Source organism: Desmodus rotundus, chromosome 4 (assembly GCF_022682495.2).
Source record: "Desmodus rotundus isolate HL8 chromosome 4, HLdesRot8A.1, whole genome shotgun sequence".
NCBI classification, from domain to species: Eukaryota; Metazoa; Chordata; class Mammalia; order Chiroptera; family Phyllostomidae; genus Desmodus; species Desmodus rotundus.
Genome location: NC_071390.1, coordinates 3849974 through 3876804, shown reverse-complemented (window position 1 = coordinate 3876804; position 26831 = coordinate 3849974). Strand labels below are relative to the sequence as shown.

General features: G+C 49.5%; 1 protein-coding gene across 1 annotated transcript in view; it reads right to left on the bottom strand.

Annotated features, from left to right (window-relative positions):
- The window catches only part of ADAM12 (ADAM metallopeptidase domain 12), a 280799-nt gene that overhangs the window by 191448 nt on the left and 62520 nt on the right, over nt 1–26831 (bottom strand). Inside the window, exon 3 of the mRNA XM_053922662.1 lies at nt 6942–7015. Within this exon, the coding sequence (XP_053778637.1) occupies nt 6942–7015 (74 nt within the window). The remainder of the gene's footprint in view (nt 1–6941; nt 7016–26831) is intronic.

Here is a 26831-nt window from a genome sequence, read left to right as displayed (position 1 = left end):
TGTGGGGACTGCGTTTATACCCCGAGTCGAACAACCCCAATGCCAAGAAAATGTTTCAAGCCCTCTGGGGAGTGAGTCGCACTCTCTGAAGCTAGCTGTGAAGCGCGTTGGTGTGTCCCACAAACAGAAGTGCCATGGCCACAAGAGACTTGCCACAAATACACCAGCCTGGACGGCCCGCTGCACGGAACTGCCCTGGCCACTTCACAGGGAAGGGATGGTGAAATGACAGCTATAAAGAAAGCATTGGTTCTCCCCTTGGCCCCCCAGAGATCACCTGGAAATGGCCAGGACAGCCGTTATCGTCCCTCTAGTGTCCTTGGGGGGAAGCCCTGAGGATGCGGCAGGGTTTTCATCAGAAAACCACACGCCCCGCAGCCCTGGAAGTGAGGGTCACGAGTGATGTGCTTCAACTTGGAAATCCACTTCCGCATCAGATGCCCTTTCGAATCCTTCTAACTTGAAGGAAGTCCACTCAGGGAGGCCACACTCTCGGGGTGGAACCCGGAGGGGCACTGTTTCGAAAAGGTTGATCTTAACTCGTTCAGGCATCTTCAACTTAAGTCAGGATGGGGAACAAAAGCCTCTAAAAATGGTGTTCTGACATTTTCCAATGTCTGTATAACTTCAAAGACCAAAATGAGGAGAGAAGCTCAAGGGAATTTAGTTCTTATTCAGGAAGCAAAATGCAGTCCAATTAGAAGGATCTTAAATGTTAAGGCTGAGAGAGTTTAACTGAAATCGAAAGGAGCTTGCTTTAGATGGCTGCCATCCGTTAGCCTGTGTCAGCGCTGAGAGAACTTTCCTCTGTTCTCTCCTGCTTTGCCAGCGCGCGGAGGGGGCCCACAAGAGTCCCTAAGGTGGGGGCGGGAAGAGTAGACCCGTGGGCAATGCATCAGCTGAGACAGAACCCCCAAACTGGAAGGGCCTGGGGGGCTCGCATCCACCACAGGCTCGTGCCCTCCGGCTCCCAGCCCCAGCCTTCTGTCCTAGGTCGGCCACAAACACCCACAGGTCCCAAAGAAATGCCACTCTCATTTCCAGTGAGGACCCACCACAGGTCACCTCCAAGCCGGATTCTGTTAGGCCCGAATGTCCCCCCTCCTCCAAGACTCTGAGGTCCATGCCCACTGCCAGCCACATCTGTGTGTCCCTGACCACCACTCAAGGGCAAGTTCTTGGCCCTTTCCTAGGTTCTCAGTCCTTATCACAGCCACCCCTGTTCTCTCAGCGTTTCACGCAGGGCAGTGACCCTGGACATCTTCCTTTCTTACCCCGCACGTTCGATGCTCATCGGTTTCTGTGCATTCTCTCTCCCGCACAATTCTCACCCGCTCCCTCCTTTCGGCAGGTCCTCCCTTGGCTGGATCTGTCCGGGTTGGTGCCGGGACAAGGACTACGCCTTGTGTGTCCCTCTGTCTCCAGGGCCAACCACAAGGTCTGGTAGTAAATAAGTGTTTGGGACTAAAGGACTATGTGACTACAAAAATTATTTCACTGACCTATCCCTGACTACCTTTTATTCGTCATTTGGATTAACAGAGACTCTGATAAGGATCTGTGAATGAAAGAAAGGCAGCTGAGAGAAGCTAGACAGCAAAGTCTCTGAGACACGGCTCCTCCGCCAGCAGCTGAATCCATAGCCAGAACGGCCAGGCAAAGTCGGGGCTGGGGCTCCCACAGGCAGGCTAGCCTCCCCCGTGAGAGGAGCGACGAAAAGGAACCATGCCAAGATTTCGAAACTCCAGTTCCTGAGGATGTCCAGACTGTGACGTTAAGATCATGACTGTCCCTGGAACCCAGAGGGCTGACTCGTGAAATCCTTTGCAGCTCTCGTGGGAACTGAGGTGTTCGGCCACCATGAAGTCACACGGGTAAAGGTTAGGCATGGCCTCGCCTCCGTTCATGAGGAAGACTGAGACAGGATGTGGTTATGGTGATGCCAATTAGGTGAGATAACTCATTGCTGGAGCCACAGGAACATGTTGCTGGGTCATTCAAACCTGGTCACCGAAAGTACCATGAGCTCCAACCTTCTGGCACGGGCGGTACATGGACTTCGTTCCACTGCAGGCGAGGAAGCCAAGAGAAGAGGAGCAGCTTGGTGCTGGAAGAAAAGCTAGTTCCGCAGCCCGGTTTCCTGACTCCAAAGCCAGTGTCCTTTCCAGAAGCTTTCTCCTTGAATAGTTAGTTTCTCGCCCAACCCACGACAGACCTATAACCTCCAGGTGACTCACTGCTGGCTTGGTCCAGGGCATCTACCTTTCATCCTTCACTCATTTGCAAAGTGCTTATCGAGGGCCTACCACCAGCCAGGCCTTGGGTAGGGCATGGAGGAGGAATTTACGACCCTGCGCCTGACCTTGAGGACACAGCTGGCTGGTAGGAGAGGTAAGGAACGTCCAACAGTGGAAATGAAGACAGCGACAGGCAGCTCTCAAACAGCGTGCTTGGAACGGCACATTCTGAATGTGGCCTGACCAGCAGAATTACTCGGTGTAGGGCCCGCCAGGACCCATGCACACTCAGGCAGCAGTCACCTCTCAGCAGCCACGTCACCCAGGGTGGGGCTAAGCTGAGTTTGCAGGGCTCGTGCGCAAGAATGACTTGTAAATTTCTTTCAGAACCTGCGGAGTTTGTTGTTTTGTTCACCCAGGCACGGGACACCGCATCCAGCCCTTAAACCTCAGCTTGTTCGTTTTGGTCCCCTGACCCAAACTCCCGAAATCCCCACAGTCCCGATCCCACCGCTCAGAGCGTAGTAGTCCCCCTCAAGCTTTGTGCTGCCGAGAAACATGACCAGTGCACCTGGACGTCTTCAGGGAGGTGACTGACAGACCCGTGGGCCAGGGCGAGGCCTGTCCCCAGCCCTAGGGCCACCGATGGCAGTCTCGATCCGGCTGTGCAACTCAGTGTGGGTCCACGGGAACAACAGACTAGTGTCCTCTGGGTGGTTACCCAGCCAACTGCGAGCCCATCCAATGCTCTCTGCACCCCAGCGACACGTCCCTATCCCGTGTCACGATATGCCGGGGGACGCGGTCAAATAAACGCCTTCCCCCATAGGTAGGCCCACGGGTGAGAAATGTAAAATGCCCTTTCTGCTACTGTTCTGGAGTGCAAATTAATTGGAGCTGCCTCTAAAGAGCTGTCTGGAGTTATTCCAGACAGAATAAAAGTCCAGGCCAGAGTTCTAGCTCGGCAACTGCCTTCCATCAGGGCCGGGGCCGGGCTTGGAAACACAAAGCTCAGTGGGTTGACGGGTGGAGGGAGGGCGATCTATTGCCATCAGTTTTAATTACCCTCAACTGGAAAAGCGGACGTCCAAGCTGGCTGGCCGGCGCCATAAAGCATCACAATCAAAGGTGCAGCCCGCAGCGCACCTGCCTGAGGCCAGCCCGGGAGTCCGCGGGGACCCGCCGAGTTGTGGAAGTCAGAAAGCGGCCCTGCGGCTCCACGTGGACTAATGCTTCTCCTGGGAAGCCTTGAGTTCCTTTAAACATTCAATTACAGCTCTGCAAACACAGATTTAAAGTGAGCAGCGTCTGATCGCGGCACAAGGGATGCTAGGGAGGCAAATAAACAGATTCCCTGAAACGGCCGTTTGATACAAATTCAGCCCTGTTTCCTGAAAAGCTGGTTGACAGGAAGAGTTTTCAAGTAGGTCGCTGAGCTCTAGATTCTGACTCTTAAGATTTAACGCACCGAGACCACCTCTACTTCGGTTGCGATTTCTAAGCAGGTTTCCACGAAAACAGATTTCTGGGTATTTGAAGGCCCCGCAACCAATGGTAGAGCTTCTCAGCCCTGCGACAGATGCTCGAGGCCTCCCTATAACCCAACATTTCCTGTTTACGGGTAACAAACCCTTCAGCACTCTTCTTTCCAACAACTTTTCAGTTTTTGCAGCAGCTTTTTTTCCCTTCAGTATAGAAAGTTCTGCTAATTTGAATAGTCAGATTTTCTTGTAAAAACATGAAAACAATCGAGAAAGCAAAGGTCTTCCATAACCTTGCTACTCAGAGACGGACGTACACAGGGAAAATTTAAAAATAAGACCCGAAGGCCATGCCAACTGTTACGCAGCATGTAGTTTTATAACAATAAAGTTCTCCGCCGTCAATCTTAATCTCTGCGCCGTGCTGTTTCATAGCTGACTCGTAGTTTACTTAATCTCTTATTGATGCATTTTTATTTTACGTTTGAAAGATTTCATTCATTTAATTTTAGAGAGAGGGGAAGGAGGGAGAGAGAGAGAGAAACATCAATCGGTTGCCTCTTGCATGCCCCCCAGCCAGGGACCTGGCCCATAACCGAGGCATGAGCCCTGACCAGGGATCGAACTGGCAACCTTCCCGTTTGTGGGATGATGCCCAGCCCACTGAGCCACAAGAGCCAGGGCTTGTTGAAGTACTTTTAGATAAAATGTTCTGCATTGAGCATCCTGGCACATGGGGCTGCCTCCCAGCCTGTAGGTGCCAATGAGGGCACCGAGCAGCTTATCTCTGCGGGGGCAGGCTCTCGGCTGAGCTGCCTGTGAAATACTGAAGAGGCTCTCGCTTGCTCCTTTACCTTTGTGTGCTTGGAGCTTCGTTTGGATACGTTCTCTGGTTGGATGTGTTTGGCCAAAGTCTGTGCAGATTAAAACCTCTCTTTTATACCAGATAATTGATGTCCTTTTGTGTCAGTCAGCAGTAAGAGCTAGTAGCAAACGAACATTTCACTCTGTTTATAAAACTATAGTTTCAGTTTTCATTGTGTCAAAGGTGAAGTCCATAGAAAAGACGTGTTACCTTTTACCGAAAATCCTTATACAGAAGTATTTTGTGGACTGCATTATTAGAACAGTGACATGGGCAGGCTCTAATTATGACAACATTATTTTCCAGCATGGGGCTTCTGTCACTGGTACAAGTGGTGTAATTACGGTGTAGCTACAGAATGTCATAGCAACACACTGAACACCCTCCGCGTATTTGCTAAAATGTAGGTTGACAGTAAGGTTGGGAAGGGAGAAATAAATCAAGAAGAGAGAGTTTTATGCTTTCTACTGTTCTAATTTTGAGATGATTTTGTGAAAGGCCCAGAACTGGACATGAGCAAACTAAGGCACCTTTTAAATTGCTCTTTTATGTACATTGGGCAGTTCAGTAGTCAACCTGTGTTAGTCCACCCGCCTTAATGTAGAGATGAGCCATTTTCACAGGGAACCGCGAACAAGGTGTTTATAGACTCAAGAGAACCAGATGGGCTCCAAGAAGCGCATTTTCGTGTGAAAAAGTGTGTCTGTTGCAAAGCTAAATGAAGACGGAGGATACCAAATTCCACACAGACTATGGTCTCAACTAAGAAGACCCAAGGTGCAAACACAACTTGTAAAAAGGTCTACATGAACACCCACCAAAATATTAACTGGATTGTGTTTGGTAGTAGGAGGCTTTTTTTGGCCTCTTTGTTCTTTTCCTTCTTACAGTTCCGCACATGTATTCCGTTCTAGTAAAAACAAGTAACTTATGGTTTTATTAAGTCCATTTCCATTCCTCTACCTGCAGTTATGAGATGGCCTGAAGGTCTGGGATGGGTCCCATTCATGCCGTTGAGTTTACTACGTCCCTCCCACAGCCCCACAAAGGAAAGGCACTTCCCAAGTCCACGGCCGACCCCAGTGCCCATGGAGGACACGCACCACTACCAAGGGCCTTATCTTCTTTTGACCTTTCAGAGAATGCCTAGTTTTGTTCACCGAGGGATTTTCAAAACCATACACGAACAGCAACGTGCACCAGTTAAAATGTTCCACAGTATTCTCAAGTGAAAGAAAGAACATGAAAATATTGACTGTGCCACGAGAGACATATGCAAAGCAACGTGGTTTCTGCTTGGCCCTCCGATTACCCAAGGTGTGTGTCCGAAGCTCTATTTTAAGACCATCGAGGCCCAAGGAGAGCTAGAGACACACAGTTTCCTGCCTACAAAAGCCCAACAGTGAGGGCTAAACACGCAAGAAATACAAAGGCAGAATTTTGTGACCAGGTAGCTCTGGTAGAACTCATTCATTCCAGTGAAGCTGTCATGTCAGCAAAAACAAAACCAAAACCAAAAACCAACCATAGAAACCTGAGCAATTCATGGGTGGGTGAGGAATGGGAACCAATCCTTTTGGAAGAGAGAATGAAGCAGGACTTGGGGGCCTGGTTCACAGCTTTAAGGGCAGATTGCTTATCAGGCGAGCTCCGGTCTTTCCCCATACCAATCAGACAGAACAGCGAGGGTCCCTGCGACTTGAGGAACCCACGGGGACAGCCACACCATGTGGGGGAGTTCAAGAATATGAGTTGTTTCTACTTTTACCTTGAGGCAGACAGAATTCGACTGGGAAGACACACAAAATATGTAACAATATCCATGTGCTCCAGAAAAAAAATAAAATACCATTTTCTGGGAATTTATATAATTTTGGACAAAAGGGGCAACCTTTTTCAATAAATGGTAAAATAAATACTTTATGCCACTAGAGACAAACTCGGAAAGATAAAATAAACCCTTGGTACTTCTCAGGGAAAAAGAATTTCTACCCTTTGGAAGCTGGTCGTCCTTCTGTAACCCGGGAATGGCCAACAGTCAGCTAGTGACAGACACTGGTATTTGAACAGAACAGGCGAGGCTTCAATGCTTGTCTTCAAAACCCGGGCCCTGAAAAGCAGCGCCATGAGAAAAGGCGGCTCAGTTACCGGGTTCTTTCTTAGAGAGTGGTAAAATTCTCTATTCTCCCACTGGATCCTTGTCTGAGGTGAGTTCCAGCCTCCAGCTCAGATCTGGGTTATGAAGCCGAGTCCTGAGCCCTAGCTCCCTGAACGCCAACCTCAGTCACACAGCACTCACCCCTCAGTCCACACCCCCTCGCTTTCTCCTGTCGTGCAATAAGCAGTAACGTGACTTACTCATTTCTTTCCAGATTTATGATCAGTGCCTTGCTTTCCAGTTGTATTCGAAAATTCAACACTTCTGGATGATTCTGAAAAATAAACAAGAAGAGTCAGTTGAAAAACATTTCGCTTTGACCTGCCAATATTTCAATCTGCTGCGCAGGCAGACTTGATGGAGGGAGGGAACAGCAATTTTCTTTTGAGGACCATTTCGAAACCCAAGCAGAGGAGACCAGGCCACCAGGACAAGTCTGGACAACGCATCGCCCCTGGAAGCACGGCTGTGGCCTGTGTTCCTGGCCTTTGCACTCCCTTTCATTGGCCACATATCCTCGGGGCCCTTCTTGACGCTGGCCTCCTTCCCACAATCAGCGCCTTCCTCAGTTTCCCCATTTCTACAAAGGGCACCTTTCTTTCCCCACCCGTGCAGGCCAGACATGTGAGGCCCTCCCTGAAGCCTCCTGTTCCCTCACCAGCTCCACCTAACCCATCAGAAGGTCCTGTTGCTTGACCCCCCCCAAACACAACTCCCATTGTCCCGGTGATGTCCTCCTCCACTCCAGCCGGACCTCAGTCACCTCTCACCTAGGTCACTGCAAACCCCTTTGAACGTGGGTCTGCCATACCTGTCTGGGCTCCATCCCCTGCTGTCTCCAAAGGCAGCAGAGGGGTGTCTTTAAAAGCACAACCCCATCAACCCACCCCTGCATATCTGGAGCCTGCACTCCCCCACCCCCCACGTACTCCACCACGCCCCTCTGCCCCTTCCCCTCGTGCACGCTCCACAATCCTGTGGAGTGACACTCAGCGCTATCTGTCCCTTATCCAAGCCAACATATCTCAAGTGGGGGTTTTACGTATCCATGGGACACTTCTCACTCACAGAATCAAATCTGTGTAATGTTTAGTTTTAAACTCGAGTGCTGTGTTTTCATTCTGATGGCGTGCTAAGGCCGGGTTCGGGAGGGAGGCTGGAGGGAGGCCTGGCGGTCCAGGCTGATGGGGGAAGGGCAGAGGACAGTGGATGGGTGAGCTCACAGGGGACGCAGGCAGCCTTAGGAAGGGCCCCAGGCTCCCCAGGGCTTCCGAAGAGCGCAGCTGGGGAGAGTCGGGCACCAGGAACTCCGTGTGCTCCGCTCTGAAGTCAACCCTGCCTTAGCCTCGCTGCAGGAGGAGTCTCAGCCTCCTTCGAACAGCGCCGCCACCCAGGGGATGTCAGTACTGCCAACCTCAGCTATATTGGCTTGGGGGGCCTTTGCTTTGCCAGTTTATACGAAGTCTCCTAACATTCCACACTCGAAAGTCGCTCTTAAACTCCAGAGTTCAAGAGATTTTTCTTACAACACAGCATTCAACTGCACTGAATTAACTGGCCACATGCTGCTGTGTTTGAAGAGAAAATGGGGGGGAAAAAGAGAGAAAACAGGTTGTAAATTCCAACATGCAATGTCAAACTAATTAGTTAAAATGAAACAAAAGTTAAACAAAAACCACCATGGAAGGTCACTTGAGCTTTGAGAAAATGCTCAAACCCGAATTAGCTAACGCCGCATGACTGGGGCAGAATCAGTCGTCAAGGGTGGAACGCTCATTCACTTTATTTCTCGGGCAGCTTTTGACATCTTTTCGTAGTTTCCTACGTTTAATGCGGTAGCCACAGCAGGGCTATTTAAATTTAAATTAATTAAAATAAAGTAAAATTGTAAAATTTTTCATTCGTCGCACCGGACACATTTCAAGGCTCAGTAGCCGCAGCGTGTGGCTGCGCTGCAGACGGAGAACGGTTCCCCCTGCCCCCGGAAAGTCCACAGAAACTTCCACCTGTGCCGGACTCCTCCCAGTCAGCAGTGAAGGCCTGACACTGGCCGCTTCCGCTGCCCCCGAGTAATAAACTGTTTCAGATACTGGTGCTTTCGGGGGATAAACGTAGGTGCAAACTCAGTGGGGTTTGTGTGTGTGTGCTCTTTAAGAAGGCACTTCTCAATTTTAATTGATGGATGATTTTTTCAAAGTAATTACTTAAGCTTGAGAGTTAAACTGGTGAATTCCTATGCACACGTGACATTTGTGTATATTTTCTTGGTTCAAATAGATCTCGTTTTTTACGGATTTATTCTAGCAAATGACTACACATTTTGACCTGTTGAAAACCACGCTTCTTAATTGACGTAGTTTGACGTCTGTTGCTTATAAGAATTGTATGCATTTCTGAGTGATTGCTGAACATTGAAAATAATACTACTATTCCTACCCTATGCAACATTAAACATAGTGCTTCTTTTGATTTTAATATAGTGTGAAAAGTATTTCTAGGACATGTATTTGGTTTTCAGTCGGTCACAGGGCCTTTTACCTAAATTTGCCTCTTATTTTCTGATACTTGGATTTAATTACAAACACATAGACCGTTCTCTCCAGGGCTTGCAATTTGTACTCGTTAATTATATCTTAGAAAAACAAGGTGTTAATTGTGGTTACAATGAAGTATTAGAACAAAAATATCTGTCATTATTCTGTCAAGAGGTACCGAGTGTATATACGCATATTTGTAATTTCCCTTCCTGCCGCTGTGTAAATAACTTAATTGCTCCTTGTGCTTGTCTAAGGTATTGACGCACATCTCTATTGAAAAGAGAGATCCCGGCCGTTGTGTTTGTGAATAAAAATGTTTACAGTAACCATCTATTCTCCCAAAGCCTTGAGTGGTTTAAACATGAACGTTTGTACTAATTCTACACGAAGTCCCTACAGGGGTTGTTCTAACACTCCAATGTCAACATCTTCAAACAAGCACATGTCCCCCCACGGGGGCAAAAAGATCGTTCTCTGCATATTTTAGTTGAGATCTGAATGGCACGAAAGAAATCAATGGAGAAGAAGAACAGAGGGCTGGTTCACCTCAAAAGCACTAATTGCAGTAGATTTCTTAGTGTAAAAGCATGCATTCTTTCCACTTGCTTTTGATTTTTATACGTTGGAGATAACGAACCACTGGTGGTTCAACACAGCAATCCTCTTCTTAAAAATGATGCACTGATTACCCGACTGGAGCTGTGCCTTTCAGCGAATGCTTAAAGGACTCCATTTGCTGAGCAAATCAATTGAATGCTAATCAATAAACCAGAAATGTTTTGGCAGTCATAATTCTATTTTTCTAATTGGGAAAAATACGTTCAAAGAGTATATAAAATGTGTAAGCACAGTCTTAAAAAACAACAATAAAATAATCATCAATAAAACCACCCAGCTGAGAAGTCACAATATATAACCAGAATCTTAGAAGCCCCTGTCTTAGTTGGCTTGGGCAGCCAGAGCAAAATGCCACAGATAGGGGACTTAACCATAGACATTTATTTTCGCACAGTTCTGGAAGCTAGAAGTCCAAAATCAAGGTTTGTTTCTTGTGCGGTCTCTCTCCCTTTTCTGTAAGTCCCTCCCAGAAGTGAGTCCGGGCAGGCTCCCCAGGGCATTTGCTCAGACAGGTCTGCAAAGTTGGACTCCGGCTAGGGCACCACTGCCCCACGCTTGGACCCTTAGTGGCCCTGAGCTCTCTCTGAGGTCTCCCACAGTCCCCTGGGCCTGCACATCCTACTTAGCTGGAGGTAGAAACAGATGTTTTGAAAATGATTGCTTAGTTGCTTTTTCTTCTCAGGATTATCCATGATGTTGGCCTACCTTCCTTAATTTGTGCAACGGGGAGCTCACCCAAACTTGAATTTAAATTATTTCACCCATCATGGGGGCAGCATATCTCCAGTCAATAAATGTAGCTTTCTGCCCTGGCTGGTGTGGCTCAGTGAATTGAGTGCTGGCCTGTGAACTGAAAGGTCGCAGGTTCGATTCCTGGTCAGGGCACATGCCTGGGTTGCAGGCCAGGTCCCCAGCTGGGGGTGTGTGAGAGGCCACTGATCCATGTATCTCTCGCACACTGATGTCTCTCTCTCTTTCTCCCTCCCTTCCCCTCTCTTAAATACATACATACATACATACATACATACATACATACATAGGTGCAGCACAGATGCGGGGATGCTTACAACTTGTTTCCCTCTGGTCAATGAAATGATACACAGCATCCCCTTCTTAGTGTTTCCACGTCCTTAAAGAAGAGCCAACTTTCAATGACTTAGGAAAATCTGAACCTGGCCATGAGGTTGAACTAAGGTAGCAGTGAGTCAGCAACAGAAGGTAATTAAAATCTGGGGTCAACAGCCAAGTTCAATGCCACCACAACTTCGAGGTTACAATGGTCGATTCTAAGCCAAAGTCATTCATCTCAACCCTCAGTGCTGGGGGCTCTCAGGGATCTAATTTTTCAAGCGGAACAACGTGAAAATACTGCATTCCAGGGACTCTGAAATAACTCGATCCCTGTCCGGCACTAAATAAACGCTGGAGACCGCAGCCGCAGCATTCACGGGGCGCGAGGGAGTCATTTATTGCTGTGAATATTTAGCGGCAATGCCGAAGACCACTTTGGTATTAGTGGGCTCGTTTCACAGCCAGGAAGCGGAGTGCACGGCAGGGCTGGGAGAGGACAAAACTGATTTAACTGCAGTGAGGGATGAGGCTCCGTGGCACCGGAATGGAGGGTCCCTGGCCTGGGGCCTTTAAGTCATCGCACGCAGGGCGATGCCGATGTTTAGTCATGAATTATGGATCATTTCTTCTGATGGAAACTGGCATTGGCAACCCCCTTGTGAAACTGTACAGAGGGCACACACGCACATGGGGTGAGAGCTGCCTGTGAAATATGTGCACTGTAGCTTTCACGGCTGGTGTGCGAACACGTCGGGCTACTTCCAGGGCCGACCCCTGCTGCCGGTTTCTGCGGCCAGACACAGCCACGAGCCTCAGCCCACTGGCCTCTCCCCACCACCTTCACACGCGGGAGGTGCTGAGTTCCAGCCAGGGCTTCATCCTGCTGCTGCTGATAAAATCACTAACACTTCAACTTGCACCCAACATTTTAGATTCTCCTTTCAGATCACTGCAGCCATAGCCAGAACACCCGAAAGCCTGATGTAGCCATCGAAATAGCGCCCGTCTGCCCTATGTATGGGGGTGCTGGAGGGCTGCCCGTCCTCCTGCCGGAGCCACTGGGGACAGCGGCCGATTCTGCCCATCCTGACCCAGACATGGCGAACCGTCCCCGCCTGGAGCTTGCCGCTGGGGCTGAGAGCCTAGAGTGGAACATCGCCCACAGGAAAGCATTTGGGAAGACACTGCGACTCGGGCCTCTCAAGCCGAACTGAAATTCAACTTTTATGTTACCACGCCTCCCCCATCCACTACAAAGGAAGTGGGGGTCCATTATAGCTCTCCACCAAGGATGCCCAACTCCACGGCAAGGATCTTCTGTATAACCCTGCAGGACTGACCCACTGTACTTAGAATAACTGTGGCCTCCCCGCTTGGAGGGGCTGGCCACTGCTCCCCCCGGCTCCGCCCCTGCCGGTCAGTCTCCTTGTCCTGCTTGCTCACCAAGCTTCCGACACACTGGCAGGTGCTGATGGGCTTCCAGGCCCCTGGGCCGGGGGACCCTCTGCCTGGAGGCCTTCCCTGTGCTCTTGGTGGGGCTTCACCTCCAGGTCTCAGCTGGGAGGGACATCACCCCTCTGAGAAGCCCCGGCCACCCTGGTGGGCCCCTTTGCTCACGCATGCCCAGCTCTCCCCCTTCCAGCCTACTTCATCATCTGTGATAATCCACCGGTGTGTTTTTTTTACTTGTTGACTCTCTGCCACCCCCAGTAAAATGGAGACTTTGTTGTGCAGCCTATTTAATAAGGGAACATGGTGAAGGAAAGTTTTCAGCCTCTTTCCACATTCTATTCCCAGCACCCCAAACGGGGCTACCTGGAAACACCTGAGGGACAGCAGGGCACAGTAGGGGTAGAAGCTGGCTGAGGGGGGAGCAAGGAGACCCTGGAGCTGTGAAGGTCACCTCAGGAAGCATGAAAGGAATGTCCCTGCCCCCCAGTCTCAGGAGACTCAGGGCCACCCTTCCCTCTGACCCCTGGCTGCTGGCCTCCCCCACACAGCTGGACCTCCCCTAAGGGACACCTCAGCTTGCAGGGGAGCCTTCCCGATGCACGAGGAACAGGGTCTCTGAGGTGCCTTGTGTCCTGCGCTCCGAGGACAGGCCGCAGGGCTGGCTGCAAGCTGGATTTCTCATGTTTGTACTTGGGGCTGCGCAAACAACCCAGCCTGGCTCCCAGCACCCTCAGGCGTCAGACCCTGTGGTGACAAGGTGGCCTGGAGCTGGTCCAAGGGTTGAGGGCATGTTGCTGAGATCAGCCTCTCCAGGGGGTGGAGCTGACACCAGGCCCCACCAGGGGGTGGCACCATGGGCTCAGACCTCTGCTGTCCTCCATCCCCTCTGCCTCCAGACATCTCTCTCAGCAAGAAGGAGGGACAGACCCATCGCCCACCCGCTGCCTGTGGACAGCTCAGGAACACCAGGACGCGCGAGGTGGGGGGCCACTGCTGAGACGGGACTTTCCCATCAGCCAATTGGCCCATCAGACCACCGGCAGCCCTGGCGTCACGTGTCGGCATCCGCACACATGGGGTACAGCACCCCTAGAAGCCAGGGCTCGTGACGGGGAATGTTGTCCAACGACCTCCAATGGCCCCAGAGAAGGTCCCTGAGTGCTGATTGGCTTCTGGGGACATCCTACGTCAGAAGTTTGCAAAGAACGTAACAGGTCCTCATCCTCTGCTGGCAAAGGAACAGGTGTGTAAATAAGAAAGCGCTGCTTCGTTTCTCCCAGGAAACGTGCTCTTTTTCCACGTGCGAGGCTGCACACCGTGAGGGGCTTAGGCGAGAAACCCGTCCACAGACTGGCTGGGTGCTGCTGCCACTCGGGCTGGGGACGGCCTGCCTGCCAGCCGTTAACTCTCCCGGGCCTCAGTTTTCTTACCCGGAAAATGGGAATGACAACACTCGTCCCGTCTACCAGTGTGGCTGGCAGAGTAACGGGCCCCCAGAGAGGCGCTCAGATGTGTCCCGGGAACCTGTGACTGCGTCAGCTTCCTTGGAAAAAGGGACGGTGCGTATGCGATTAAGGGTGAAGCGAGGAAGATTAGCCTGGTATTTGGGTGGGCCTGATGTCATCGTGAGGGACCTTTGCTCACTTTGAAGATGGACTAAGGAACACGGTGACCTCTCAAAGCTGGGAGTGGCCCTCAACTTACAGCCAGCTGGAACACGGGGACCTTGGCCTTCGAACCTTAAAGAGCCGAATTCTGCCAATATCTCAAATGAGCAAGAAACAGGTCCAACCCCTAATGCTCCAAAAAAGGAACCCTTCGGCTCTAACCAGATGAGAGTAGGACCAGAGACCCCTGCCGAGCGCTGGACTTCAGAGCTTCGCAATGGAGTGATAGCACATGGGCGCCGTGTGAAGCCCCTCGCATCGTGGAAATCAGTTACAACAGCCGCAGAAAGCTGACAGAAGCAGGCGGGGTCCTGTGAGATTCCGATGGTGCAACTGCGTTGGAGGGGAAACCGCCGTGCACAATGCAGTCAAAATGCATGTTTATTACAGGAATCACAAGTGAAACCGCTAGTCCGCAGTGTGACAGCGTCAAAACGCCAGGTCACTTACTGCTCATTGCTATGCACCCACATCGTGACCCTCTGATCCTTTTGTATTTAGATCTAATGGACATAATCACTTAGGTTGTTGTTTTTTCTTAAGGATGTTGCACATTCATTGACTGAGGGCCTGTCAACGAGTCAGCCTCAGGCGGGTTCCTGGGGCGCGGCCGAGAGCCACGCTCGTTTCACAGGGAAGAGATGAGCGCATGCCTGGCACTGATATTGCAGGAGGGGCTGGGGGTTCTGAAAGAGCCCTGTAGCCAACTATGCACCAACTATGCAAAATATTCTAAAAGGAATACTTTCTAAGATCTGTCTCCTGATAGAGTCAGGGAGATTATAACACAGGAAAGTAGCACAGAACACTGCTTTTTGGAAGGACACAGCCCTAAAACCGCATGCACTGTGTTTATTAACGGGCGAGCTTGGTTTCCAATTCAAAGCTCATTTATCTAATCAGTTGGATGTCTGGAAATCACGACTTTTTCTATCATGTTTTCCACATACCATTTTTTCAGGCAACAGCCGAGGGTTCCAGTTTGTTTGCACACAAGAGGTCTTCTGGGGAGAACATCCCATTCCCGTGTTGCCGAGGGGCTGTTTGCAGAGTGTCGCTAGAATCTCTTTCAAATGAACTCCAGCAGAATATCGCAAGCCCTTCAGAAAGAATCCTCCCACGATCACAGAGGCCCTGCCGAGTCATCCTGCCCTAACTAACCTACTAACCACCTGAAACACGGGCAAACAGCGGCACAGCGAGTCACTAACTGTTTCTAAAACACACTCTAACTGCTCTGTGAAAAGTCAGGCTGAAAGTCTTGCAGAGGTCTTTGAGAATCCACACTTGAACTTCAGACAAAAACTGGAGAATGACCATGGCCAGATTTCCCCGTGGCTTGCCTGTCCTGCTGTTTTTGGAGTGTTTGGCCCTCGGGGCCAGGAGAGAGAAAGAACAGGAAGAAGAAAGGGAATGGGCTGGGCTGGAGGAGGAGCTAGCCCACGGGAAGGAGAACAGGAGCCCGAGGAGAGCGTGGGCAGACATGGCATGGGCAGATGTGGCCCTGCCACCCAGGACTCCAGAAGAGCAAGTCAAGAACTCAAGGGACCTATTGGGGCCACCTTGTGACCCTCACTCCACTAGGCTCGCAGACTTTGCCTTCCTGAGGACCCAGTTTCCCATCTGGATCGGTTCTGGGACACAGAGGTCCTCAATCGGTATGCTTTGCTGAGTGACACTTGAGTTCAGCTCTCTTCCTGTTACAAGTAATGACAACCAGTCACAAATCCAATGACACTCATGGAAAACTCTGTCCTCTAGCTATGAGACCCCCAATTCCAAATCTCTAGTTCTGATCTCTCCCGAGCCTAACACGTGTGATGTGGCCACCCCGCGACATGCGTCCCACGGATACCCCGCCAGCACCTCTGACGCCGCAGGGGCGAAAGCTCAGCACATCTCATGTCTCCCCAGCACACCCCTAACTCCTGTCCTCTGGAATACCTCTGGACTTTTCTGTGGACACAAAGGGGCCATATACTAACCCTGACGAGTTCAGGAGAGGCCAGCATGGCGGGCCCCCAAACTCAGAGACTGAAAGTGACCACATAGGATGAACAAAAACTCCTAACTGTAAGTGAGTTTTGGCAGGTGGTCACGTCCTAGGCCTGTGGCTTCCTTGACAAAGGTCATTCTTTATCTTAATTGAGCCTGTCTATTGTCTTTTTGCATCTAGATAAGACATCCCTGGAATGTCAGAGTCATCTCCCCTTTCTCCAGAGCCCCCAGGGCATCATCTCTCACCAGGGCACGAGACCCCAGATCCCACTGTTGCCCTGATCCCCAATTACAATCTCTCTGGGCTGTGAACCTTCATTATTAACTGTGAACCTGTACCCACCAATGGCAAAGAAGTACATCTGTACCTGTCACCCTCTCTCCATCTCAAAGATCTCTCCGCCCCAATCTATCCCCAATAGATTTCATGTATTGCCCCCCCAACACAGCTTTACAAGACCTCTCCTTTGATTCTAACGTATAAAATAAGCTGCAAAACTGCCATTCGTCGGAGAATTTTCTCAAACCACTGAAATTTTGCCTCCTGGCACTTGTTGTCAGTTTGGCTCCATACACTTACAAACCCTCCCTACAGGTTTGGACGTTTCGTACGTGGACACTTCCTACTCCTGCTGTGGGGTCCTCACCCCCCATCGGCCACCATCTCATCAGCCGGCCCTGCACCTTGGTCCCGAATGACACGCCCCCTTCCTCCTGGGAACAAAATGGAGTTTCCTGGTCACCCCCTCTTCAGTCACCCACTCTCCCTCCACCCCCACTCAATGCTCTCAGGCAGGGGTGACAGACAGTATCTTCAGGGGGCCAGATCATGAATATTTTAAGTTTTGTGGGCCACACGGTCTTGGCCATGATGCTCAGTGCTGCCACCGCTGTGCAGCCATGGCCACCGACAGCACATAAATGAACGGGCGCCACTTGTTCCAATAAAACCTTATTTATGGACACGGAAGTGCGCACTTAGTATCATTTTATGTATCATGAAATGCTCTCCTTCTCTTCATTTTCCCCTCAGCCATTAAAAGATGTAGAACATACTCTCCAACTCGAGCGACCACTGAGATCGCCTAGAGGGCATGTGGCCACCGTACCATTTCCCACCCACGACCTCAGCCCGGCCTGGGCACCGCAGCTGTGACAGGTGCCCGGGTGGTGCTGACGCTGCTGGCTGGGGACCACACTTCCACAACCTCTGGGCTAGACCAGGTTCCACAGGGTGGCAACTCAGGTGGTTCATTCAACCTGCTGCTGTCATTGGCGTGGCCCCCGAGGATGTGCCAGGTCTCAGTCTGGTTTAGCTGTTAACACCTACAGGTCAGACAAATCTGAATGGGCTGCTTCTTGGGGGGGAAGTACATCAGATAAACGGCAACGCTGGGCCTGTACTGTCGGGGGCCACGATTGGCTGAAACGGAATTAGGGCTGCCAGGTCTCACAGCCCCACTGGGCCTGGTGTATCTGCCCCCGGAGGCCGAGGAGCCGGGGCCATCTCTCCTCTTCTGCCCAGCCAGCCTTGCTTGTCTGTAACACCAGCCAGGCCCGGGCGGCACGAGCATTCGCAATCTCTTGTCTAAAGTCGCACAGGACGAGGACACGCGAGGTGATGATTAATGTGTGTGGAAGGAATGGATGAGCAGCCCCTTTTCCTTCTCTGGCCCCCTCGTCTACTTCCTGCGCTGCATCCTCCCTATCCCAAAGGGCCCGAGATGCTCTCTTGGACAGCTCACACGCAACAGTCCTCTCTCTGTACTTTAAACTCTTATTTCCACCTTCCGCCTGAAATGCAGCTATTTCTGTTTATTCCTGAGCATTCACGGAGCACTACATGCCCCCTGAAGCCTTAGCCCACCTTGAGAATTCATCGGTGTGGCTTAGGCACCGTGCTCTTGCGCACCCCAAGTACAAAAGTCAGTGCTTGTTGGTTTGATTAATTTGATGCAGGCATTATAAAATGTTGCTTGCTCCTCCCTTTATCTCATATTACATGCTTAGCAAAGACACTGTGCTAAGTGCAGGCCGTCCACCCTGCTAACCAATCTTGACCTTCGTCACAAAGTTCAAAGGCACGCCCGTATCTTATTATACTGAACAAATGAGTATACTAGCTACTTTGTTGGTGATGCTGTGTTGACAGAGTTAGGTACTTAACTTCACCCTTAACAGAACTTTCAGACCAAAATAGAAAATCTAGTCCTCGCTGGGGAGGAGGCTGGCATTATCACCAGTGTGTATTTTCAACCGTCTTGGGTTAGTCCATCTTGACCTAAACCACAAGCGTGTCGATGAGATGGCATTTAAGAGACCACTGTGGAAACTACAGGATTTCTACCGGATGATACTGGCAGCCGGCAGCATCCAAGTGGAGACAATAAATGAAGTTCACGGTCACTGCCTTCATTTCCTTCACTGGGGCTGCTCGTGGCTTTGCCTTTGGGAGGATGGCCAGGAGGGCTTAGGGCTCCCTCCCTGTCCTGCGGGGAAGAGGAAAGAGTTCGTCCTACGAACGACCTTACAACAGCGATGCCCAACTGGACAAGTAATCAATTTAACTGGACCTGAAAACGAGGTTGACTGGACAAAAGGCAAAACAGAGAAAGAAGAGATAAGATGGCTGATTCAGGCAGCACCTGGGCATGAATAATTCATAAATGACCAACACAATTTTTAACCAATGCAAACCAAAATCCCATTATTTTCTAGAGACAGGAGGTCACGCAAATACCTGAAGTCCTGCTGAAAATCTGTTATTTGCAACAGTTTCAAAGAGAGTAATTCAGAAAACTTTCAGATGAGTTATGAGCTAGAAGAGAATTCATACAAACAAAAGAGTTTCTACATGTATGGATTTTTTCTTAAGCACAGAACCCGATCCTACCGAAAGGCACACCAAAATAAAGAAACATACAAACTGTGGCTCAGTTATCAAGTTTAAATGAAAGGTTTCCCTGCTAGTTCTTTATAAATAGAAAGCCCAGGTTTAGCGGAAGATCAAAGACATGGTCAATTAAGCCCATCAGGGGGCTTTACCCTAAAGTAGAACTCATTTTTCATGACAGCCTCCTCCCTCTCTCCCCAAATAAATTAGACTCGCACAGACCTGGGTCAAGTCCAAGCTCCATGACTTACTACCTGTGTGGCCTGGTAATTGTTAGCCTCCCTGAGCCCCCGTTTCCTCATAATCAGACCAGCTGGGAGGGTTAAATGGCCTGGTTTATGTCAATAGTTGGACGGGGCTGAGGGGGGCAGGGGGCGGGCCCTGGGCGTGACTGACAGGAAGGGTTGCCTGCACTGCCCCTTGTATCGACCATACCGCTGTGCCTTCGTCCAAGCATGTATTTTGCCCTCCAATCCAGCAAAACAGTCCCATTATTACAACCTAGTTTCCATTTTGCTGTAAACCATAACATTTTATCACAAAACTGTACACACACACACACACACATATTTCTCTTCTATTGGAATTGTTGGGGAAAAAAGTATTACTCATGAGACCCTCATCCAAACTGGCAATCATAGTTATCTGAATAAGAAGAGGAAGGTTCATAAATCCCTCCACAGTAATTCGAGGGGACTCCATCCCTCATCACAAAGACGTACGCAGTCCCCTCCCCCACTCAACCCATACATTTTGTTAGCTTATCCTGGAAGGAGGCTGTTTACAAAAGAAAAAAAAAAAAGACAAAACCACGGGATGTGGAGTGGACAAAAGGCAAGCCAGTCTTTCTTCATTCGACAAAAAAAGCTAAATGCGAACCACTGTGATGAAGCGTCGAACAATACGCGCTCCACGGGGAAATCACGCGTCCACACGCCCCGTCGGCTATAGACGAGTCAAACTCCTGGCAGGCAGATTCCATGAAAGGCAGCGGCTGGAGAGAACAGCCGCTCCTACCCACCCCTGACTGGGAGAACCATCAGGAAATTGTGCCAAAACATTTTTTAAAATAAAATGCTTGTAGGTACCTGCCCGCCCCTTGTTTTTGCAGAGGCTACGGGAGAGGACTACACCTAGTCCTGCAAAGGCATCATCCCCTGTCCAAGGCACATCTCCTGTGGGAGCTACACCCCCATCCCTCAGCTCTTCTCCACATGGGACAGGTACAGACTGCCACTGTTCTGGGGCTCTGGGCCAGGCCCACGGTGAGGCGAATGAGGCTCCTAAAAGCAACCTTGGATGTGATATTTCAGATAGGAGCCACCTGGTTTAGAGTTCAGTGACGCTCCTGATCCTCCCTGATCTGTCCCTTTAAGTCCTATAGACTCAGGCCAGGAGTAGGTGCTAGCTTGTCACCTACGCTGATCCCCAGCTCCTCGCACTGCTATTATATGTACCAAATTCCCCCGTCCTAGATCTGCTTACCTGTTTATATTGAACTGCAGTCTTTGTCACTTTACTTACTGATTTGTCTTATGAGTTTTGACCCATAATCTCAACTCGTTGAGAACTTTCAAATCCATGAGTCTTTTAATCAACCTGATAGCTATCCAGGGCCATGCCAGACTTCCTAGTGTGACGTTCTGGTGTTTGCGAGATGCCAAGAAATGGGAAGCTTCATGCACAGCTGATGCAAGTGTAAATTCATACAGCCTTCCGTGAAGCAAACTGGAAATAGCTGTAATACTCCTTAGAAATGTACATATCTTTGATTCAACAATTCTACTCCTAAGAATTCATGGAAAGGAAATAATCAGAAAAGTACGCACAGACAAAAGCAGAAAAACACTTAGCACAGTTCATACTGACAGGTCAGAGGACACCCATATGTCCACCCCAGGAGAACGATTTAAAAAATGACACAGGACCCACGCGTTGTGATATTACCCAGTCATTACACTCTTGGTACAAGAATGGGAGGGTTCTGCCTTTGGCAATGACAATCTGAGAAATCTGGACTCATCCTTCCACTGGAAAAACAAAACAAAACAAAACAAAAGATGTGAAAATATACAAAACTCCCTTTAGGGGCAAGGCAGAGTTTCCAAAGTAATGGAGAATCACAGGACCGTGATCCAGGTAGAGAAGAAGGAGATTCGAGGTATGAACCTGGAATTGGAAGTTAACTTTCCTACCCAAAGCATCTGCGAATTTTTGAAGAGACATGTGAAAGGCTTAAACCTTCAGCAAAACTTTGAGCAGACTCATAGGGCTAAGCGGACAAAAGCTGCATAGCAGAGTCTGCTAAGAGGTGGTCTGGTAACCAACTCCCCCCTCTGGACTTGAAGTAGACTAGTTATCACAGAGACTGGCACCAACTCAGTCCCTGATCCCAAGTGCCCCTAGCTTAGGCACTAGCCATGTAACATCAGTGTCTCAAACTATCTTTAAGATACTCACATACATTCAATATCTGACACTCAAAAAATAACCAGTCTTAAGTGGACACCAAGAACATGAGCCCTACATGTGGGAGGACCTACAGGCAATAGGTACTGGCCTCTAGGAGATCCAGTTCACGGAGCTACCAGAAACAGACTTGAAAGCGACAATGCTTAATATGCTCAAGAAGTTTAAAAAAAGCAACAATTTTAGCAGAGAACTAGTGTCACATGAATATTCAAGAATGGGAAACTGCAGCTCAGTAAACAGGTTCAACAACAGAGTAAACACAGCCGAAGAGAGAAATAGTGAAGTGGAAAATAGACCTAAAGAAAAGATGCAGAACTAAAGCATAAAGCAACAACAGGATGGAAAGTTCAGTAAAGAGCTTAAGAGACATAGGGGGCGTGGTGAAAGGTCTACGCCTGTACAGTCAGAGATGCAATAACGGAAACAAGAGAAAACACAGCAGAAGCGACAACATATAAAGAGAAAGTAACTAGAAAATTTCCAAAATAGGCAAAAGACATCAGGACCCACTATAATCCCAAGTACTAGAAATAAAAACTACTCCTAGACTTAACGTAGTGAAATTGCTGAAAAACTGAGATTAAGTAAAAAAAAAAACAATATATGATAACTTAAAAGGAGCAACAATAGTTGACAGATGATATCACAGAAAGCAATATTATAGGGCTTAAAGAAAATACTTTCCACCTAGAGTTCTACATCCCATGAAATAGCCTCCAAAGTTGAAGGTGAAATGAAGATATTTTCAGACAGACAAAAATGGAAAGAACTCACAAGTAACAGACTGCATTAAAGAGAGACAAGCGCTTTCCTCAGATAAGAGAAAAGTCGCCTTTGGCAGATCCTTGGCGATGCAGGAAGAAATGAAGAAGTAAGAATCACCTGTGGGAACCTTTCAGGGACTACCGAAGACACGATATAACGTATCATGTCTTTATCATCTTCTGATGGGAGGCAGAAGTAAACACAACCCTGTGAACGCACGTCCAGGACTTCAAACAAAGCCGGTGTGCATGTTCAATCACACGGTTTCCAACGGGGAGAAGAAGATTCCCAGAGCCGGGGCTGGGGCTGGTGTTCCCACCTGGCACTTCGGTCATGGGGACATAGTCCATAGTTTCTTCTGGACAAATCCACTTCTTCATTCCACTCATTCATTCACGCAACAAATCTGTGCCAGCCCTGTGTGCAGGGTGCTGGGGTGACAGAAACAAGACACCTGCTTCGCAGGTGAAGAAGAAAAACTCAGGGAGGTCAAGCAACTTGCTCAAGGTCGCCTGGCTCATACGTGGCCAAACTGCCCTCCAGATCTGGTTTCTTCCCACGGATATTTTACTGGGCTACTTGGGCCCCAGTGAAAAATGACGCACACAGCAGTGCTCAGCTGGATTCTTCCTGTGTTGTTCTCTCTCTCTAAGGTCATGTTGCCACTACCACTTAGCCTTTCTTCTGTCCCCCCCTCCATCACTGTCACTCTCTTCATCATCTTCAAATTATTCCCTTTTACTCTTTCTCCTACTCTCTATGCCCTTATAGGATATTTTGAATTTATCTGTGAAATGCACAACCTTCTATTCCTTGAGCTGCCAGCACGCAGCAGCCTGCAGTTGGGAGGATCTCCCTGGGATTCCCAACTGTCTGATGCTCCAAATCCTCCTCAGCTGCTGTCCTCTTGCCCTGGCTAAGAGCTGGGGTCAAGGTCATAGGTGAAACTCCAAGGTGGCTTAGGAAATAAGGAAGGAGGCTGTTCTTCCCTCCACCAGCCTGCCCCCATCCTACCTGATAGGGCTTTTGTGCCTGTGACCCACTGATGGGGGGACAGAAATTGGGAGGGGGGAAGGGGGCAGTGCCAATGCTGATGCCAGCAATGGGGCTCTTGCAGCTTCCATGACCAAATTCAGTCCCTCCCAGCTAAGAGTTACCCCTCAGGCCTGGCAACAACGCCTGGGGGCCTGAATTACCATTTGACAACTGGGAGGAAGAACTTATTTCTGCAGCACGGTGACAACCATGTGTCTCCGTATAATTTATGGTCAAGACCCATTTTTAGGATGCCGAGATAGTGCTATGAACATAAGACCCTGCTTTCCTTTGTTGGAGAACTTATTAACAAGGAACCTCACATATTTTTAATTAATGTGAAACACACAAAGAAACTGACCTGACTGGAGAATAAAACACTACACCGAAAAATAAGAATAGCCATTAAAAAAAACCCCGAGGTAAGAGTCCGCATGGGTTGAGCACATAACTCTTTTCACATGCGCACAGATTAAGTGAGCGCTGCTCAAATACGAACAGCTAGCAGATCCCATGAGGTCCCACAACCACATCGTGGTGAGGAAGACCAGCTTCTGAGAGGGCCCCAAGGGTTCTGGCGAGAGGCCTTTTCCGTTTCGTCTTCTGAGTAAAACCAAGTGTCCAAACGAGCAACCATTTCCATCGGCAGGTTGAAATCAGTAGCAACCCCATGGTGACGTCACCCCCAGGGAACGTGTGAGACCTTTTAAATTGTCACGAGTGCTACTGGCATCTAGTGGGTAGAGACCAGAGAAGCAGCTAACCACCCTACAATGCACAGGACAGTCCCCACCGGTCCCAGCAAGGGACCGTCCAGTCCAGAACGTCAGCAGTCACGCCGCTGAGAAGCCCTGGTTGGAAACGTTTCTTCAGGAATAGGCGTGCTTAACCAGATGGTCTCTAGCTCAGTAAGTGCTAGCAGCCCACTGGCTTGCACAGAGCACTCTTTCCTGCTGTGGTATTTATACATGCCAGCAGATGTATCATGTACTTTTTAAGGCCACCTTTGAATGGAAGAAAACTTGCCAAAACGGAACGACATCCGACGTGCGTCAACGGGAATGTAGTTGCACTTGGCCCCAGAAATGCGGGCACTTTGGAAAATAGATTAATGAGCATTTAATCTGGGGAGGGTTTCTGGATGAGATAGGTCTCCAGTTCTCGTTTAAAGGAAAACCGGGGCATGCTGGTGGGAGGAAAGAACTTCCATGTTTCCGAGTCCCACGTACAAAAACTTGGATACAGGCAAAAGGAACGTGGGGGTGAGGAGTGGGCGGTGGAGCAGAAACAGTGGATTTTCGGAGGGGGGGTGTGTGTTTATGTGAGATCAAGGCTTGTGGGGTGTGACCCGTTGGCAGGAAGGTTTGAGGACGCTCACCCACCGTAATGTGTCACATCCCAAGCAATGCAGAGGCAGGACCCTGGCGAGCCTCCTGAGGATCACTCGGGAGATAAAAACACAGCGGTGCCCTTGCCTCCCGTGCAAGTGGACGACGTGAGTCCTTGCAAACACTCTCATGTCTTTCTGAATTTCCAGGTGTGGTTTAATCTTAGTTTACAGTCTGTGCCCGGGGCCCAGCAATCATTTGCAATTTTAAGCAACATATATCAGGTAGCAAGTATCATGAGCACAGGACAGCTTGAGCCACTTAAGAAAAACTGCACGTCCAGAGAATGAACAAAAACAGCCTGGCCTTATCTAGCATTTCCACATCTCTGGAGAAGCAACAGTCAGGGTGTGTTCTCCAGAGGGTTTGCTCAGGGCTGGCCAATGCTGATGCGAAAATCGAATAATCATTTGGCTTAATTCTCCCTTGTTCCCCACCACACACCCAGGCCTTTATCATTCCAAACAGTTCGCCTCACCACGTTTGCTGAACTCTGCAAGTTCAATCCCCCTCCCTCAGACCGTCCTCCTGCGAGATGGGGTGCAAGCCCACCCCCTGGCCTTCAGACCGTCCTTCTGCGAGATGGGGTGCAAGTCCACCCCCTGGCCTTCAGACCGTCCTCCTGTGAGATGGGGTGCAAGTTCAATCCCCCTCCCTCAGACCGTCCTCCTGTGAGATGGGGTGCAAGTCCACCCCCTGGCCTTCAGACCGTCCTTCTGCGAGATGGGGTGCAAGTCCACCCCCTGGCCTTCAGACCGTCCTTCTGCGAGATGGGGTGCAAGCTCACCCCCTGGCCTTCAGACCGTCCTTCTGCGAGACAGAGCCCAGATTAAACCCTCACTAGCTTATTGTCAGGATCACAGACATGCTTCTGGATCTGTGTTCCTTTTGCGTGTGATCACACAGATTTGGACTGAAAACGGAAAGTCAGCAGTTTTGAAAAAGTAATTGGTCTTTTACGACAGTTTAAGAATGATAAATGCGTTTCAGCAAAAACAGAGATTATTATTATGAGAAAGAACGCACACATGGGCAGAACCCACCCCTCGCGGGAGGACACTGGGCTAATGAGTACAAGCCCAACGCACAGGATGGCGGCGGGGTCCTAAGAGTCCGAAATGGCCTCTATAAATTTAAAATAAAAGCATAGTCACCTCCTGTCTGAGCCAGTTTGCACTCAGTTGTTTTTAAAAAGGAAACCACCAATAGAGAGGACCCTCTGTTACACTGAACTATAAATCACCCCCGAAAAACAACTTGTGCAAAGAAAAGGAAAAGGTTTTTTGTTTTTTAAAAATAGGCTATACATACCACTACCACAGAACGCTGCTTTCCAGAATTATGTATGCCTGAACTGTGTGGATTTCTGAGTCTTAATGCTGTGAAATACTCCTTAGGTCCAGTCGTTACTCCTTGGACCCAATGGCTGTGATGCCAAAAGTGACCTGTGCAAGAGAGGAGCAAAGGAAGGGCTGGCGCAGCTCTGGGAGAGGCTGTCCCTTAGGAATAAAAAAAGAAGCCCTGGCTGGCGGGTTCAGCTGATTAGAGCGTTGTCCCAATACACCAAGGATGCGGGTTCAATCCCCAGTCAGGGCACATACAAGAATCAACCAATGAATGCAGCAGTAAGTGGAACAACGAACTGATGGATTTTTCCCTCTTCCCTTCTTTCTCCTCCCCCCTCTCAAATCAATTATTTAAAAAAGAATAAAAAATAAGCCAAGGCCCTGACTGGTGTGGCTCAGTGGATTCAGTGCCAGACTGCGAAGCAAAGGGTCGCCTGTTCGATTCCCAGTCACAGCACAAGCCTGGGTTGCAGGCCAGGTCCCCAGCAGGAGGTTCACAAGAGACAACCACACATTGATGCTTCTCTCCCTCTCTTTCTCTCTCCCTTTCCCTCTCTCTAAAAAATTAATTAAATATTTTTAAAAAGATAAGCCAAGGAAAGGACAAATTAGAAAGCTGGGTGCTGGGTGAAAATAAGGGATTGGGGAGACAGGGCCGATTCAATCATTTTTTATAGTTGATGGGCAGAATATTTTCACAGACGTGACAGTAGTGTTTCCGTCAGGACGACGCGGAGGTGCTGTTTTGGGAAGCAGAGACGCCCCTCGACACGTGCGAGCTGGTGAAACCCCGCGCAGTGGTGCGCCTTCCACTCTTTGGCATTTCCAGGTGCTCGTGCTGGCCTGGG